The following is a 19,340-nucleotide window of genomic DNA, read 5'->3' on the forward strand; positions in this document are numbered from 1 at the left end:
AAACTTCTTCCACAATCACCAAGTTTGGTTTTTTTTTTTCTTTCCTGTGCCCAAAGTGGGACTCAAATTCACAACCCTGGGATTAAGAGTCACATGCTCTACTGACTGAGCCAGCCAGGTGCCCCTAAGTTTTCAACAGTTTTACATGAAGAGCCATACTGTTAAAAGAATTGTGGCTAATAAATACCTACTTATTTCAAACATGATAAAAATTAAATCTAAATATTTATAGTAGCAACATTTATAAAACTATAGAGATGTAAAAATTGGGTAGTTACCTGATACGGATTTTTATTCAACTTGGAAGCTAAATAAGAAAATGTTTTCAATGATGGCCCTCTTTTTTGACACTCCAGTAAAATTTCCCGGTCATCATTTCTGAAGAGAGAAAAACGTTATTTAGCCTTTATAGATTAAAGCCGAAAGGTAAACAAAATTGGTAGACTGCCTTAATGTCTACCAATAGGGGGTAACATTTTTATTAAAACCCACGAATAAAGATGTATACACCAAAATATGGACAGTGATTATCTCTGAGAAGTATTACAGATGATTTTAATATCTGAGCTCACAAGTATTTACCAAAATGTTCTAAAATAAACTAATATATTTTTTCTAATTACAAAATTAAGGATTTTTTGGGACGCCTAGGTGGCTCAGTGGTTGAGCGTCTGCCTTTGGCTGAGGGCATGATCCTGGATTCCCGGGATCAAGTCCCACATTGAGCTTCTTGCATGGAGCCTGCTTCTCCTCCCTCTGCCTCTCTTTCTCATGAATAAATAAATAAAATCTTAAAAAAACAAAAATTAAGGATTTTTTTTAACTTCTACCTTTAATTGTAGAGTACTTTTAAAATCAAGGGCAAAACATGATCACAGTCTTAACAAGCAGAACCACAAGTAAAACAGAATCCAGGGGCAGCCTGGGTGGCTCAGTGGTTTAGCACCACCTTTGGCCAGGGCGTGATCCTGGGGACCTGAGATCGAGTCCCGCGTCGGGCTCCCTGCGTGGAGCCTGCTTCTCACTCTGCCTGTGTCTCTGCCTCTCTCTCTCTCTGTGTCTCTCATGAATAAATAAATAAAATCTTTAAGAAAAAAAAAATTAATAAATAAAACAATCCAGGGGCAGCCTGGGTGGCTTAGTGGTTTAGCACCGCCTTCGGCCCAGGGTGTGATCCTGAGGACCTGGAATCAAGTCCCGCGTCAGGCTCCCTGCATGGAGCCTGCTTCTCCCTCTGCCTGTGTCTCTGTCTCTGTGTCTCTTGTGAATAAATAAATAAAATCTTAAAAATAAATAAATAAATAAATAAATAAATAAATAAATAAACAGAATCCAGATGTTCTCCTTCTCAGACCTCTGATTCTCTACATGGTCTGAACCAGTGTGTGTTATTATAATCTCTGAGATTCTATTCTGCCATCTGTAAATCCCCAGGGGTGAAGGCATGGAAGACTGTGGTATTAAAACTGGTCACCAGGAGGTTGCTACAGAGATGCCCCAGACCTCTGAGCACATCCAGGACCCGAAGTTAAGAGCAAAAACAAAAGGTCAGTGTCTGGAGACTTGAGCTGTGACCAGGGAGAGAGGATGTGGGGCTCTCAGTGGGGTAGGGAGCTAGGCACTCCAGGTGCTTCTCAATACCGACTATACCTCAAATGTGCATGCCCCCAAATCACACTCTAGAGGCTGGCGATATTCTGTGGTAGCTAGTGCTTTTGGTTAAAATAAACAAATCTCTTTAATTTATTAAAAAAATAAAATATGATAAAATTAAATAGAATAAATTAATAAAAATAAATAATAAAACTGGTCACCAATTTCAATATGATTAAGCTTCCCTCATTATGTACTCTAAATCTGGGGAGCAGTGTAGTTCTAGTCCAGTGGTTTACAACTGCGGTTACATTTATGTGTGAAATTGGATCTTTAAATCTACATTTCTTAAAAAGTCCACATAAAAATCAAAAGTGCAACCTGGGCAGCCCAAGTGGCTCAGCAGTTTAGCGCCGCCTTCAGCCCAGGGTGTGATCCTGGAGACTCAGGATCGAGTCCCACGTCAGGCTCCCTACATGGAGCCTGCTTCTCCCTCTGCCTGTGTCTCTGCCCCTCTCTCGCTCTCCTTCTCTCTCTCTCTCTCTGTGTGTCTCTCATGAATAAATAAAATCTTTTTTTTTTAAATAAAATCTTTAAAAAAAAAAAAACAAAAGTGCAACCTACTGATGAAACTTTTTTTAAAAGTCTTAATTTAGAGGAAAACTCAAATTACAAATGCTCACACTTTCTGCCCTGTTTTACCACCTGTTATTCTTCCTCTCTAAAATGTGGTTATGCTGGGGCACCTAGTGATCCAGTTGGTTGAGCGTTTGGCTTAATTTCGGCTCGGGTTATGGTCTCAGGGTCATGGTCTCAGGGTCATGGAATCAAGCCCAGCGTCAGGCTCTGTGCTCAGTGCAGTCTGCCTGTCCTCCTCTCTGCTCTTCCCTGCACTTGTGTTCTCTCTCAAATAAACAGATACAATCTTTAAAAACAATAAAAAATAAAGTGTGGTTATATCAGTTCCTTACAAATCAAAAAGAATTTTTGACTGAAAAAGTGAAATTAAAAAAAAAACCAAAAACAAAAAACAGGAGCGCCCAGGTGGCTCAGTTAGGTAAACATCCGACTCTTGATCTCAGCTCAGGTCTTGATCTCATGGTCGTGAGTTCAAGCCCTGCACTGACCTCCATGCTGGGTGTGAAGCTTATTTAAAACAACAACAAACAAACAAAAAAACAGTGAAAAATTATGTTCATAGTGCTAATGCACATACCTAGTTAAGAGCCACTGCTCTAGATCATTCTATACTGCAGTTAGACTGTACTCTAGAGTGCATCTTCTACCAACTTGGGCCACTTTTGAAGTCATCATTTGCCTTATTTTAGAATAGGATAGGGATCCCTGGGTGGCACAGCAGTTTGGCGCCTGCCTTTGGCCCAGGGCGCGATCCTGGAAACCCGGGATCGAATCCCACATCAGGCTCCCGGTGCATGGAGCCTGCTTCTCCCTCTGCCTATGTCTCTGCCTCTCTCTCTCTCTCTCTGTGACTATCATAAATAAAAAAAAAAAAAAGTCTTTAAAAAAAAAAAAAAAAGAATAGGATAAAACTATGATGACATGACAAAACAGGTATCTGGCCCCTCAAAATTTCCTGATTTAAAAGTCTCAAGATTCTTACCTTGTCCATAAAACGATAATCTCTCCCTTCTTTTTAATAACATTCTTTGCAGATAGGCTTATGGGAGACGTGGAAGATGCTGCTGATGGATCCTTAATCCCTGGGCTTGATGATGAGGGGTCTTTAGTCACTGCAGGGGCCTTTTTCTTACTGGCTTTCTTTCGGTGAGCTTCATCATTCTCACCAGAATCTTGGGTAATTTTCTTGGTCTTTTCCCTACTGGTTAAGTCTGTCTCTTTTCTCTGTTTTTTATGAGAATGATTTAGGTCAGAAAGGTTTTTTCTCTTTTTAGGAGCATTATCCAAAGCTCCAGGCAACATTGAACCATCAGAATTTGATGCCAGCTCTGACTTTAAATCATCCTTTTTAACTTCACATGAACTGGGAGGTTCTGAGGTCAAATCAATATAGGCTTCTTCAACAATGCATTCCAAAGGCCTGTCTGCCACTTGCACCTTTTCTTCTTTACAATTATCTCCTTCTACACATATTACCTGACACTCTGAGCGTTCAACAGCTAAAGCAGGACAGTTACTTTCATTTTTACTTTCACTTGAAACATCTTGTGTCAAATCAATAAAAGCATCCACGGTATCAGGCTGCATATTATCTAATATTTGAGCACTCTGATCTAAATTGCCCTCAGAGCATCCCAACTGATCAATATTTAAAACTGTTACTTCTATGAATTCCCCCAAGTTTTTGGTCTCAGTGACTGGATCTTTTGTGAGGTCTATATATGTGTTTGGAAGGTGATCCTCGACAGAATGTGAAATTTCTTCCATTGGAGGCAATTCTTCAATGCTTTCAGGTACTTTTGGTTCCCACACTTGATGCAACTTGAAACATTCATCAGTCACTTCATTACTATCGCCCACTTTGCCAGAAGCATCTTTAAGAAATTCATATATATCGGGAACCTGTGTTTGTATCATACAGTCCTGTTCTTCTTGAGCTGATTTACTACTATGAACATTGCTGTTGGAATTTACTTCCTCCACAGATTTAAAAACTCCATTCTGACATGAAACATATTCTTTCTCTGCCTCTTTATCAGATTCCTTTTCCACTCTGGGTAAAGATGTCAATGATTCATCGGCCACCATATTCTGTTTAAGACTAGGGGAGGTAGATGGTGCTGCACGCCGTATTTTCACAATGAAATGATCGTTGGACTTTTCCATAATGACAGCATGCATGGGCAGGTTGGGGTGGTACTGAAAGCCTGGAGCCACAGACCGACTTGTCCATGATGAAGAACAACTTGATTTGCTGCTTGAATTATCAGACTCCAGGGCTAAATGAATATCTTGTTCAGATGCATCTTCTTCCTCAAGTAAGGCATCTTCACTAAAATGGGCACTAATAACTTCTTCGGGAGTTGAACTAGACAAAACTTCAGGCTTTAAGAAACTAAGATGACCATCTGACTTCAGAGGTGACGGCACTGTTAAAGAGACTGCTAGATCTTCAAGAAGTATGGAGGAAATGCAGGGCTTGCTCTTTTCTGAACTACATACATTATCTTTACTCAAAGCTATGTTAGTGGACACTTCAAACATACAACTTTCATCTAGTACATCAGGATGAACTGGCATTGAAAGCCCTGATGACAGAGAAGGGCCTTTCTCAGATGATAATAATGACCAGTTATCATCACTAATCATTTTAGGACACGGAGAAACCACCCCTGAAACGAGCTCGTCGGTTGTACAGGCTGGTATAGATTCACACTTAAGACTCTCCAGCAGCTGTTTTTCTGGGGTCTTTAACTCCCACTCACTTTTTTCATTACAATTAACACTGTTATCCAAAAGATCAGAACCCTGTAACAAACTTTTAAATATTTCACCCATCTGTGCATCACTCACTAAATTAAAAGTAAGGCTAGAGGCTTGCTGTTCAGTCAGAATCTCGAAACTGCGTTCTGGCTTCAAAGCTGCGTGCTGGGATGTTTGTGCATCCTCTATGGTGCTGCCTTCAATTTTCCCTGGCTTTGGGGTGTTGGGACAGTTTGGTTCCAAGGAGTGTTCTTCAGATTGAGAGTTCTTAATGTTATCAAAGCAAGTGTTAAAACTTTTTTTAATGTCACGCTTTACTGTGTTAATATTGAAATTATTTTGGTCTTGATGTTTTTCCTCAGATTTTTTACATCCTAGTGAAGACTTACAATTAACAGAAACTTCTGATTTGAGAGATTTCTCTTTCAGCATTTCTTTGCTGGCATAGTCCACATTCCCCTTCTGACAATTAGAATATTGTGCTTTCTCTTTATTTATCTTTTCACGTTTTCCTTCATCACTGTCACTGCCAAAGTTTATGGAATCACAAAACTTTACTAAGATTTTCTTAAGCTTTGCAAACAAGTAATCCAGCTGTTCATCTACAAATTTCCACAATTTCTTTTTCATATCTGGCAGCTGCTGTTCAAACAAACGATCCACAATGCCGTTCTTTTTAACTTGCTTAAGTTTAGATTCTATAACATCACAAAGACTATTCTGTAAAGTAGTCACAGATTTTGAGATTTTGGATAAGTCAAGGTGTTTAATTAGTGATGTAAAACTCAAAACTGCTGACTCGATGATTCTATGAAACTGTATTAATGAAAATTTTACCTTGAATTTCATATAATTTTTCCTTACATGTTTTCTTATCATTCGCAACATGTGCATAATCTCTCGTACAGAAGAGGGTGCAGCAATAATCGGAACTATTTTTTCCAGGCTGGAGGTACTCATTGTCTTCTCTTTCTTCTCTGTTTTTGAAGATCTGCTAGATTCACTTCGTCTTTTATTCCATTTGCTTTTGGTCTGATGGATTTTTATAGATGTTTTCCTATTGTCTCTACCCAAATGCATAGTACTTTTCCTACTTCCTGGGCTAGTTTTTGTGTTCTGCACCTCAGTTGAAGTCCTAGGTTTGGCACTTTTTTCAAAACTTTTTTGTGGTTTAGGTTTTTCACTATCGCTTACAATTTCTCCTTCTTCTAATTCATCTAAAGATGAATTCTTATGAGAGTCTGCATCTATAAATTTGTCAGATTTGCAAACTGGCTTTTGATTTTCCTTATTGAGATCAGACTTGCTCTTGGAGGTAGACTGAGCTGAATTTGGGAATATATCTGTGGAAGAGAAAATATATTATAGTCACATGACTAGAGCCTTAGTCATTTGACATTTTCATACTAAATTTAACAAAAACTTAAAATACTGAGGCAATTCTTTTCTTTTTTTGTTTTTGAAGTAGGCTCCAGGGCGCCTGAGTGGCTCAGATAATTGGGTGTTTGCCTTTGGCTCAGGTCATGATCTCTAGGTCCTGGGATAGAGCCTGGCCGTTGGACTCCCTGCTCAGTGGGAAGTCTGCTACTCCCTCTCCCTCTGCCTCTGCCCCTACTCATTTACACACACTCTATCAAATGAATAAATAAAATCTTTTAAAAAATAAATAAGCTGGGATCCCTGGGTGGCGCAGTGGTTTAGCGCCTGCCTTTGGCCCAGGGCGCGATCCTGGAGACCCGGGATCGAATCCCACGTCAGGCTCCCGGTGCATGGAGCCTGCTTCTCCCTCTGCCTGTGTCTCTGCCTTTCTCTCTCTCTCTCTGTGACTATCATAAATAAATAAAAATTAAAAAAAATAAAAAAATAAAAAATAAAAAAATAAAAAATAAATAAGTAAAAAAGAAAATATGCTCCACACCTCTATACCTAAGCCTGGAGCTCAATGCAGGGCTTGAAATCACAACCCTGAGATCAAGAGTCAGATGCTTAACCAACAGAGCCACCCAGGCACCCCCAATTCATTTTTTTTAAAGATTTTATTTATTTATTTACTTATGAGAGACACAGAGACATAGGCAGAGGGAGAAGCAGGCACCATGCAGGAAGCCCGATGCAGGACTCGATCCCAGAACTCCGAGATCATACCCTGAGCCAAAGGCAGACAGACACACTCAACCACTGAGCCACCCAGGTGTCCCCCCAATTCATTATTTTAATAGCTTTTTTTAGTAAACAATTAATGCCTAATACTTAATCATGTCATATATTTTTATTCATTATTTAAATTTTTTTTCCTCAATAAAATGTTAATGCCTAATATTTAATCATGTCATATGTCTTTACTGGTCTCAGTTGGTGCTCAGTGATGGTATATGGTCATCGGAAAAACCATCAACCAACTCTTCAGGTATCTTTACTTCATGTTAGCAGCATTACCTACTCTACATCATCTGATGATGGCTTTTGAACAAAAACATACCTGAAAGCAAGTAAAGAGTATTAGTAACAATCTGTCCTAGCACTCCCTTTTTTGTAAAAATAAGAATTATCTAAATTTAAAGGCTCAATGTACATTTCTAATTAACAATGGGGTCTAAATAGTATGTTAATTATATTATCAAAAAAGAAAAAGCACTAACTCTTCTTTCTTATAATATTCTGAATTCTCACAAAGAGTTATAGAACATAATATAAACTATTACCTTTATGACTGTTATTACATAATGGAACTTGAGATGGGCTTTCCAATCTAAGAACTTTTGCTACAGGTCTCACTGGACTATTCAGAGGACTGATGGCTTCTGGAATAGGCCTCAGGTGATTAAGATCAATGCTCAGAACTGAATTCTCATCATCATTATATACTGAGTTTGTTTCACTGATTTCCATCCTGTTGTCCATTAACTCAGTCTGCTGAAGTGAGGATTCTAGTGTCTCCTTAGGTGAGCAAGGCTCCAAATGGTAAGACTTATTTTCAACCAGTGGTGTATCTACAAGAGAAGGCTCAAGTTTGCAGTTACCATCTTCTGAAAGGACTACTGGCAAAATACCAGTTTCTTCAACTGAAGGCTGCAAACTGCTATCAGTGGATTCAGCTACTTCTGTTGAAAAAGCCTCCTTTATTCCCATACCTTCAGAAACAGTAGAGGAACTTAAATCATTTTTTTTTTTATCCAATTCCAAGCCAAAGTTTTGAGAAACATTTGTTTGTAATATGTCCATTACTACAGGAACTGCTGCGCTGGTACCGTTAATAGTTTGTTCCATTTCTTTTGATGATGGAAACAGGGATTCTGTTTGTTCCATTTCCACAGGTGCTGAGAAGGAAGTCTCTGTACCACAAATGGGCACATCACAATCCATAGTATTCTCAACATTAGATTTAACTAACAAACTATTTTCTTCTTCCATTTTCCTTTCTGGATTACTGGTACTGGGTTCAGATGTAACTGCAAGAACATCCTTTGGTTCTGACAACTTTGATTCGGTTTCCTCTGTGGTATGTTCACTGACAGAGGAAACACATGTCACTGTTGTCGCCTGCACCAAGCACTCTAAATCACATATGCCACTGGATTTGGGGATATTGGTTATTTTATGGTGGTTATCTGGAGAAACAGGCTGCTTTTTAGCAGGAGAAAGTGTTAAGTTCAATTTTTCCATAAAACTCAACTTTAAGTCTTTATTTTTTGCTTCATTTGGACCATTGTCAGCTTTAATTGCAAGCTCCTTATTATCTGCTCCTTCGGAAGTATCACTGTTAGAGACTTCACCTTTATCGTTCTTTGGCTCATTCTGTCTCTTTAAATCAGTAGTGGTTTTCTTAGTTTCTTTGTTAGTCTTCTGCAAATGTTCTGTAGGTGTTCTTTTTTCACTTCTCATATGCCTACTTTCTTCTTTGCTTTCTCGTTCTCTTTTCCTCTTCTCTTCAGTTCTATGCCGTTCTGCTTTTAAAGGTGTATTTTCCCATTGGTGTAAACCATCAACTTCCTTGGAGTCAACGTGTTTATGAGTTCTACTGGATGAAAGAAAGGAAGGACATCTTCCTTCTTGAAAACTATGATTACTTACACCTCTATCTCTTTTACAATCCTCCCTCCCCCTTCTCTCGTCCGGGTGGTATTTACTTGAATTATAAGAAGATTTTAGTTCATTCTTGGAATGAGGAACTGACGCTCGTTCAGATCTTCTCCAATGATCCTGGTCTTTTACTACGGATTTCGGTTTTTGATCAGCTTTTCTTTCTTCTTTGTCTTGCGACTTAAGTTCTTTTCTATTTATATTTTGTGATCTTTCACTTTGTCTTTCTAGTTTTTTGTCACTTTGAGATTCCACTCGGGCGTGTGACCTTTCTCTAAAGGTCTCTTTCTCCCAAGAAGAGCTAATGCGTTCATTTTTATAATCCAAATCTGTGTTACTTTTAAACTTTGAATTTTTGCTTTCAGCCTTTGGTTCACCTTTACCATATTTCTCAGAACGTCCTTGTAGCCTTTGACTACCCTCTATGTTCCTCGAGTCACCATCACCACAACCAGTATTTAAGTCTTTCCGTATTCTATCCGTTCCTCTGCTATATTGGCTATGTCTAATATCTTTTCTCCCTCTTCTACTATCCTCATTTGAGATACTCTCACCAACCTGATAATGGGAACGTGACCAAATGCCATTGGTGCAGTGTTTTTCAACAGATGGAGACAAATACAAAGTGCTCTTTTTTTCACAATGTGATTTTCCTTCCTTTTCGGGATTTGGCAGTGAAGTGCTATGATGTACATCTTTGGAAACATCACTTTTCACTCTGAGATCAGTCTTTGAACAGTCGTCCAAATGGGGAGATCTGGATTTAAGATCTTTTGTTTTAACTATATCTGGTGTCCTTATAGTTTTGTGATTATTTCGAAAATGTGAGAATTCAGATAATCTATTGAGAAATAGAAATTACAACAAAAACCAAAGTTAATTGCTTTTTAATAATCTAAATTTTAATCACATGCAAAACACTTTAAAATTCAGGGCTCACATCCTGGCAAAACTGATTTTATTTATATAAAGACGTGAGTGATACTTACCAGCTTCTAACTAAATGGGCCCGTTTTCAAAACAGGGAACTCTTTCATTTGCTTTGCTCAAAGCCTGGAGGACCTCTCCATTCTATCTCAGCATTTACCAACGTCTTCCAGACTTCCCTTAACACAGGCAGACAACTCACAAACTCACCACAGATTCATTTCTTTTAGAACAAATGACACTGTTTTCTTGCCCATACTCACTCTAGTACAACTGAAACAGAAGAAAAGGTAAAAAACTGCCAACAACACAATCATAGGTTTCTATGTAGCTCTCTACCCTAGGTTTTGTTTCACATACAATCCCACAGTAAACCAAAGCATAAATAGTCATCTTAAAGTGGCACATAACTCCATATTATTCTTTATTTTTCTTTATTTTTGCGTAGTATATGATTCTTTCTTAGGGGAATGGCATATATTTATCTTTTACCAACAACAAAAGCCTAAAAGGTTTTATATTAGTGTTTCAGAAAACTGGCAGTTTTCCTAATAATAAAATGTAAATAACTCATTTTAGTTCTTTGTAATACTTTTAAGTCCATCTTCCTGAATTCCTTAACTTTCCTGAATCTCCATAATTTTTTTACATTTATTTATTTATTTATTTATTTATTTATTTATTTATTTATTTATTTAACGAGAGACACAGAGAGAGAGGCAGAGACACAGGCAGAGGAAGAAGCAGGCTCCCTGCAAGGACGCCGATGTGGGACTCGATCCTGGATCCTGGGATCACACCCTGAGCCGAAGGCAGACGCTCAACTGCTGAGCCACTCAGACGTCCCTTTTTTTATAAAAGATTTTATTTATTTATTCATGAGAGATACAGAGAGAGAGAGAGAGACATAGGCAGAGCGAGAAGAGGCTCCCTGCAGGGGAGACTCAATTCCAGGACTCTGGGTTCATGACCTAAGCAGAAAGCAGATGCTCCACCACTGAGCCACTCAGGCATCTCAAATCTCTATAAATCTATTCCTACTCAGTACTAAATGTATAGAGAACACCAAAGCTTAAAAGACTCAGGAATAAGGAGAGATTTTTATAAAAACAAAAGAGGATATGGGAAACCTACAACCTAAAACAATAAACAGGCTTCATATGGATCTTGTTATGAGTTAAATTGTGCCTCCCAACTCAAATTCATATGTTGAAGTCCTAACTCCCAATATCTCAGTATGACTTTACTTGAGGACAAGATCTTTACAGAGGCAATCAAGTTAGAGAGGTCACTAAGGCGGGCCCTAATCCACTATAATTAGTATCCCTATAAAAAAGGGAAATATACACTAGAGATATGTGTACAAGGAGCACAAAAGGAAGAGGTACAGGAAGAAAGTAACCATTTACAAGCCAAAGAGAGAGGCCTGGAACAGATCCTTCCACCACAGAGTCCCCAGAAGGAATCAATCTTGCTAACACCTTGATCTTGGACTTCTAGGTTCTAGAACTATGAAACAATAAATTTAAATAACATATTTATTAAGCTATCTAGTTTATGGTAGAATGTTATGGCAGCCTCAGGAAACTAATACAGATCTTGACTCAAAAAAACAATTAGGGGATCCCTGGGTGGCGCAGCGGTTTGGCGCCTGCCTTTGGCCCAGGGCGTGATCCTGGGGACCCGGGATCGAATCCCACATCGGGCTCTCGGTGCATGGAGCCTGCTTCTCCCTCGGCCTGTGTCTCTGCCTCTCTCTCTCTCTCTCTCTCTCTCTCTGTGACTATCATAAATAAATAAAAATTGAAAAAAAAATATTAAAAAAAAAAAAAAACAATTAGGAGATAACTTCAAGACAACTGGGGAAACATGAATATAAAAACTATTAACTATAAAAGAAAAAATCTGATGAACTGAACATCACTATTAATAAAAACTTCTAATCCTCACAAGACACAATAAAGGGGGGGAATGGGGTAACTAGGTGATGGGCACTACAGAGGGCACCTGATGAGATGAGCCCTGCGTGTTATACTTAATGTTGGCAAATTGAATTTAAATATTTTTTATTTTATTTTATTTTTTGAATTTAAATATTTTTTAAAAGACACAATAAAGAGTGAAAACAAGTCACAGAATGGCTGATGTTCATGATAAATTTACCCAACAGAGAACTCATATTCAACAAAGGACATACACGTAATGTACGTCATACTTATCAAACCTATAAACTATTAAACTGTAAGCTCCTAAAAGACAGTTCTAGTCTACAGGGCTTGTAATATATATTTAGCATAGCTCCTTACTAGGTAAAATGCTATCCAAAGCTTTATATTAAGGGGTATCTGGCTAGCTCAGAAGAGCATACAACTCTTGATCTCAGGGTCATGAGTTTGAGCCCCTGTTGGGTGCAGAGATTACTTAAATAAACTTTTTAAAGTAAAGTTTTCTATTAAAATGAACCTTCACCTAACACACTTCCCAGAATTTACACTCTTAAATTTCACCTTACATTATGTTTTTTCTATTAAAAACATGGTTTCAACATGATAAACACTTACCATTAGAATACCAGATACAGGTCACAATTAAAAAGTGAAATTATTTGGCAGAATATTTACTAGATAATGTAAAAACACATCAATCAATCTAATGACATAACTCTCATTTATTCACCCAGTTTCTCTTTCCACCCTATTCAAGTATCACATCCCTCCTATAAAAGATTCAAATTTGTATAAAATTTCCCCAATATTTCAGGAAGTAATCTTATACTAGTTGCACTGATGGGATTTAGGTTAGTAAACAGATAAAGCCACCTTCATTTTCAACAGGCCTAAAGTGCCTTATGATGCCGTATAGTACACATACAAGATTATCTTCTCTCACCTGTCAAACATTTATTGACTATCTGCCATGTGCCAGGCTCTGAGCCAAGTGCTTGATAAAAATGTTAAAGATACAAAGACATGGTCCTTGCTCCATGAAGCTTACAATTTAGTGAAAAGATAGATACTAAAAGATAGTTCTAGTCCACAGAGCTTGTAACACAAGAGGTAATATGGAGATAAGAAAGATACTAAACAAGTAATCCCATTAACAATTTTAAAAACTCAAAATGTACATGAAGCTACAAAAGAAAAATCTGACCTATTGCGGGATAACAGACTAATACCCCTGTGAAAAGGAAGTTTATCCTGAGACCTGAGAATGAAGTGATTTTTAGCAGACGGAGGAGCCTTCCAGGGAATGGATGTTTCCAGTCCATGCAAAGGCAGAGCTCATGGTACATCCAAGGAACCAAAAGAATGCCAGAGACATACCAGAGCTATGACACCCAGGACAAAGGTAAACACTGAAGGCAAGACCTGAGAAGCAATTTAGGACAATATTGTGAAGAGTGGAGTAATTCTATGATAGCAAGATGTCCAGACTTGTACTTTAAAAAGTGTCCATCTGGGGGCTCCTGAGTGGCTTAGTCAGTTAAGCATCTGACTCCTAATTTCAGCGCAGGTCTTGATCTCAAAGTTGTGAGACTGAGCCTCATGGAGGGCTCCACACTCAGCAGGAGACCTACTGAAGGTTCGTTCTCTCTCTCTCTCCCCCCCACACCTCCCCTTCAATCCTCCCTCTCCCTTTCTCCTTCCCTAAAAAAGAAAAGAAAATAAAATTTTAAAAATGAAAAAACAAAAGGTATCCTGTCTGTGGCTTTCATACTAAGAACAGATAAACCAGAGGCTGGAAAGAGCAAGAATGGATGTAGAGAGACCAGCAGAAACAATGCTGCCTAATAAGAGTTGGTAATAACAATGATGGTAAAAATGGAGAGAAATGAGTAATTTGAGTGATTCTAAAGACATAAAAATCAATAGGACAAACTTTGCGCAGTGGCAGTATCATAGCCAATGAGGTTTATCAGAGGCACGATTATTGCTAATTGAAAAATCAACAGGACATGATAATGAATTTAGATCTGAGGGGTGATTAAAGAGGTAAGTGCCCATGATGACTTCTAGGCATGGAGACTGTATGTCCCAGTTTGCCAAGTAATCTCATGCAATTATTAATAGCACCCACTTCTACTCTTAAAAGGGTCCTGGTGTGGGCAATAAATTACATGGTCATTCTACCCCTAGGTCTCTGGCTTGCACCAGCTGAATTAATGAGGGGGAATCCACTGACCTAGGAAACATGGAAGAGGTTTGATCATAAATTCCATTTTGGATGAGGTAATTTTGAATATTCTATAGAGATGTGAAGTAGTTATAAATAGAATTGATCTATGAATGAGATGACTTTACACGAAAATACTGATAGAGAAAGGAAAAAACACAGGTTTGAGCTTTGAAGAATTCCAATCTAGCCAAGTATGAAAGAATAAAATTGAAGTTAGGAAGAAAACGAAGAATCAGGAAAGCCAATGTGGGAGACTATTTCAAGAAAAGAAGGTCAATTATGTCAAATAGTGTGTGAGGGCAAGTTAAAATTAGAACTCAAAACTGATGGATGTAACAACAGTCACCACTGACCAAAATGACAACTGGTTCAGTATACCAACAGGTAGAAATCAGCATAAAATGGAGTCTAGAGTGAGTAGAAAAGGAAAATGAAGACAGCAAGTTGAGAAGGTCTTTGAAGGTCTGACTGTGGAAGGGAAGGAGATGAAATTCTCTGGAGAATACTGCACCCAATCAAAATTTTAAAGAGAAAAAGAATATTAGTCACTTACAGTAAAACCTTAAATTCTTAATAAAATGCATGATTTTCCTATCTTTCCACCAAAAGTTTACTATATTCCACATATCAATACACATGTGATTTATAAACAGATCCACACTCTTCAATTGTACCTTTGGTGAAGATTACTTATTTCTTCATCCTTGCGATTTATTTCCACTCTAGCGGTTTTGATAAGTGCTGAAATATTCTTCTTAAGAGACTGGTTTTCATTTTTTAAGCTGAAATTCTAAACAGCATAAAATATATTTAAAGTACATATATAAATATGTCCACAGGATTATTAAACTTCTACATATAGAATACAGCTAATGATTACTGAATGCTCTAACTACATGCCAGGCATCACATTTTTTTCCCTGTGTAATTCTCAAAAAAGAGAAGTACATGAGAAGTATGATTATGCTCATTATGCAGCAGAGATTCAAAGATGACTGGCACCAGAGAAAGGCCAGTTCAAGTGAAACTACTTAAAACAGGGATCAAAATGAATAGGCAATATAACATTCAGTAAAAAGACAAGAAAAAAGTTTTGCTTGGGTCATTATCTTGAAAATTGAAAATAAAGACAAACTTTATTATATTTAACAACTAATGTTTAATTTGCAACAATGTACTAATTCTCAGATGAATAAAGAATGAATTTATTAGGATTAACTTGTTCTTTAGGGGAAATGGAAATGAAGAGAAACAACACTACCAAAAAGAAAAAAATCAGAACAAGACATGACCTTCCTGTATTCTACAGCATGCTCACAAAAAGAGTCATTCTTGCAAAAATTGTGAAGACATAACCATTTTCCCCCAACAGCCATTCTAAATCTTTGCTCCTCAACCCATTCTCTTTTAAACCACCTGATATCACCTTCACTAATTTTCTATTATTTAACTGTTAACTAGTCTAACAGATCTTTATGTCAATGTCATTTAACAAATCAATCCACTTTCTGCTATCAATTTCCTGGACACAGGAAATAATGCATGTTTCATGTAACACTAATGAGAGTTTCCTTTTAAACTACTAACACTTTAGCATCTTAATTTCTAACAAAAACAATTTATTACATTTTGATTTAAAACTAAGGCAAAAGGCCCCAGGGCCTCATAATGTTTCCCTTCCATTGACTGGAGGAGAAATTTTAAAAAGGTAAAAATGTTCATTATAATCCTACCTGTGTTTGTATTTCCTTAAACTTTTTCATCAGCTCTTTCATTTGCAGTTGACATTTACCATATTCTACTTGCAACTGTAAGATATAAAAAAATTAACTTAAGCATTGTTCTAAATTACTTTCTTAGCCTAAATGACATTTTAATTTTTTTTTTAATTTTTATTTATTTATGATAGTCACACAGAGAGAGAGAGAGAGAGAGGCAGAGACACAGGCAGAGGGAGAAGCAGGCTCCATGCACCGGGAGCCCGACGTGGGATTCGATCCCGGGTCTCCAGGATCGCGCCCTGGGCCAAAGGCAGGCGCCAAACCGCTGCGCCACCCAGGGATCCCCTAAAATATTTTAAAATTTAGAAAATCAACCCACTATGAAGGGTAGACAAGGTCTATTTCTACTAAAAGATATTTAGTAAAATTACTAGTCTTTAAAAATTGTCCCAACCAAAAACTTATTTTGTTTAGTTTCACATTTAATCTCCAGATCTTAAAATCCAAATAAGGTAGAAAGAAATTTGTCTGAATTAAGTCTTGAGACATTTTATAACTTAGTACAAATCATGAAAAGATAAAATGTTTTATCATACTGATTGCCTGTTGAGGTTTTATATACTCAGACACAAATTTAATCAAGTCAAATTGTAACTAAATTTAGACAAGCATTCAGAAAAGATTTTTTTAAAGCAGATCTGAAGGCAGAAACTGACTTAAATATTCTTTTAGACTACGAGCTATTTCTTAAACAGAATGTTTAATAGTAAGCTAATGGATGAACCTCAGAAGCCATAAAAGGTTAAATAATTGTCCTTAATTATGGCAAACCGTACATCATTGTATGTTGCTTCCTTTGCAGTTCCTTCTTCAGTCAGGATTTCCTCATATAAATCCAAACAATTTCGGGATGGTATACACGATTTGGAAGTATTGTCTAAAACAAATAAACAAAAAGCTCTTAAATTAAAATATGTACTTTCTGATTCAATCCTATCAAAATTCCAACGTCTTTTTTTTCACAGAAATAGAAACAACAATCCTAAAATTCATAAGAAACCACCAAAAATAGCAATTAGACAAAGCTACCTTGAAAAAGAAGACCAAAGCTGGAGGCATCACATTTCCTAATTTCAAACTATAATACAAAACTATAGTAATCAAAAATAAAATCAGTTTTGATTACTATTGGCATAAAAACAGACACATATCAATGAAACAGAATAGAGACCCCAGAAATATATGTGGTCAATTAATTTACGACAGAGGAGCCAACAGTATACAATAGGGAATGGATAAGCTCTTTCAATAAATGGTGCTGGGAAAACTGAACCCCAACTTAAATCCAAACACAAAAATCAAAATCAACTCAAAATGGATTTAAAAGACTTAAATGTGAGACCCCAAACCATAAACTCTCAGGGAAAAAAATATAAGGGGAAGCTCCTAGACATCATCAGTCCAGGCCAAGACTTCTGGATCCAACACCAAAAGCAAGGGAAATAAAAGCAAAAATAAACAAGTAGAACGACATCAAATTAAAAGCTTCAGAACACAGGGCGCCTAGGTGGCTCAGTCAGTCAATCATCCAACACTTGATTTTGGGTCAGGTCATGATCTCAGGGTCATGAGATCAAGTCCCACGTTGGGCTCCATGTTGGGCTCCACACTGGGCAGGGGGCCTGCTTAAGACTCTCTCTCTCCCTCTGCCATTCTCTTTCTAAAAAAAAAAACAAAAAAAAAAAAAAACAAAAAAAAACCCTAATTAATTAATAGAAATTAGCTTCAGCACAACAAAGGAGGCCATCAACAAAATGAAAAGGCAACTCACAGAATGGGAGAAAATATTTGGAAAGTATATATCTAACACGGGGTTAGTATCCAAACTATATAAAGAACTCATACCACCAGGGACGCCTGGGTAGCTGAGCGGTCTAGCACCTGCCTTCAGCCCAGGGCATGATCCCAGAGTCCCAGGATCGAGTCCCACAACAGGCTCCCTGCATGGAGCCTGCTTCTCCCTCTGCCTGTGTCTCTTCCTTTAAAATTTTTTTTTTAATTTTTATTTATTTATGATAGTTACAGAGAGAGAGAGAGGCAGAGACACAGGCAGAGGGAGAAGCAGGCTCCATGCACTGGGAGCCCGATGTGGGATTCGATCCCGGGTCTCCGGGATCGCGCCCTGGGCCAAAGGCAGGCGCCAAACCGCTGCGCCACCCAGGGATCCCTGCCTATGTCTCTTCCTTTCTCTCTCTGTGTCTCTCATGAATAAATAAATAAAACCTTAAAAAAAAAGGAACTCATACCACTCAAGAGCAAGAAATAAATTTAAAAAATCTGATGGAAAAATGGGCAGAGGGATCCCTGGGTGGCGCAGTGGTTTAGCGCCTGCCTTTGGCCCAGGGCGTGATCCTGGAGACCTGGGATCAAATCCCACATCGGGCTCCCGGTGCATGGAGCCTGCTTCTCCCTCTGCCTATGTCTCTGCCTCTCTCTCTCTCTCTCTCTCTCTGACTATCATAAATAAATAAAAATTTAAAAAAAAAAGAAAAAAGAAAAATGGGCAGAGAAACTGAAGAGACATTTTTTTCAAAGACAAATAAATGGCTGACAAGATGAAAAGGTGCTCCACAGGACTAATTACCAGGGAAATGCAAGTCAAAATCAAAATGAGATATTGCCTTTTACCTGTTAGAATGACTATCAAAAAGACAAGAGATAAAAAGGTACAGCAGAGGGAATATACGCAATAATACTATGACTTTATTGATGACAAATGGTAACTACACTTAGCATGACGACCACTACATAAAGTATATAATTGTCAAATCACTATGCTGTACACTTAAAACTAATATAATGCTATACGTCAACTATACTTCAACAAAATAAATGAATAAATAAAAAATAAAAAGCACCTGCCACACTTAGCAAGTAAACATTCAGTAAAGGTTGCTGTTATCACAGAGACCTTCTCTTAAAAAAAACAAGAACAACAACCATGAGATAACAAGTGTTGGCAAAGCTGTGGAAAAAATGAAACACTTGTGCATGGTTGGCGGGAATGTAAACTGGTGCAGCTACTATGGAAAGCATTGTGGAGGTTCCTCAAAAGCTTAAAAATAGAACTATGTTATGATCAGCAATCCCACCTCTTGGTATTTTTTTAAAGAATATAAAAACAGTATCTCAAAGAGATTGCACAACCATGTTCACTGCAGCATTATTCACTATAGCCATGATATGGAAAGAGCCTAAGTGTTCATTAACAGATGGATGGTTAAAAGTGACACAAAATATACATATATGCAACTGGATATTATTCAGCCATGAGAAAGAAGGATATCCTGCCATTTGCAACAACATGGATGGACTTTGAGAACATTATGCTAAATGAAGTAAGTCAGAGAAAGACAAATATTGTATGATATCAAATTTTAT

General features: G+C 37.6%; 1 protein-coding gene and 1 pseudogene across 1 annotated transcript in view; one reads left to right on the plus strand and one right to left on the minus strand.

The window, feature by feature from the left end:
* The window catches only part of CASP8AP2 (caspase 8 associated protein 2), a 35,295-nt gene that overhangs the window by 722 nt on the left and 15,233 nt on the right, over positions 1-19,340 (minus strand). The window contains exons 4-9 of the mRNA XM_072832055.1: positions 16,736-16,836; positions 15,912-15,986; positions 14,853-14,968; positions 7,698-9,916; positions 3,215-6,338; positions 279-378 (exon numbers count right to left, since the gene is read on the minus strand). Coding sequence (XP_072688156.1) covers positions 279-378; positions 3,215-6,338; positions 7,698-9,916; positions 14,853-14,968; positions 15,912-15,986; positions 16,736-16,836 — 5,735 coding nt within the window. The remainder of the gene's footprint in view (positions 1-278; positions 379-3,214; positions 6,339-7,697; positions 9,917-14,852; positions 14,969-15,911; positions 15,987-16,735; positions 16,837-19,340) is intronic.
* LOC140637460 (U4 spliceosomal RNA) lies at positions 13,879-13,958 on the plus strand (annotated as a pseudogene).

Source organism: Canis lupus, chromosome 7, assembly GCF_048164855.1.
Source record: "Canis lupus baileyi chromosome 7, mCanLup2.hap1, whole genome shotgun sequence".
Lineage (NCBI taxonomy): Eukaryota > Metazoa > Chordata > Mammalia > Carnivora > Canidae > Canis > Canis lupus.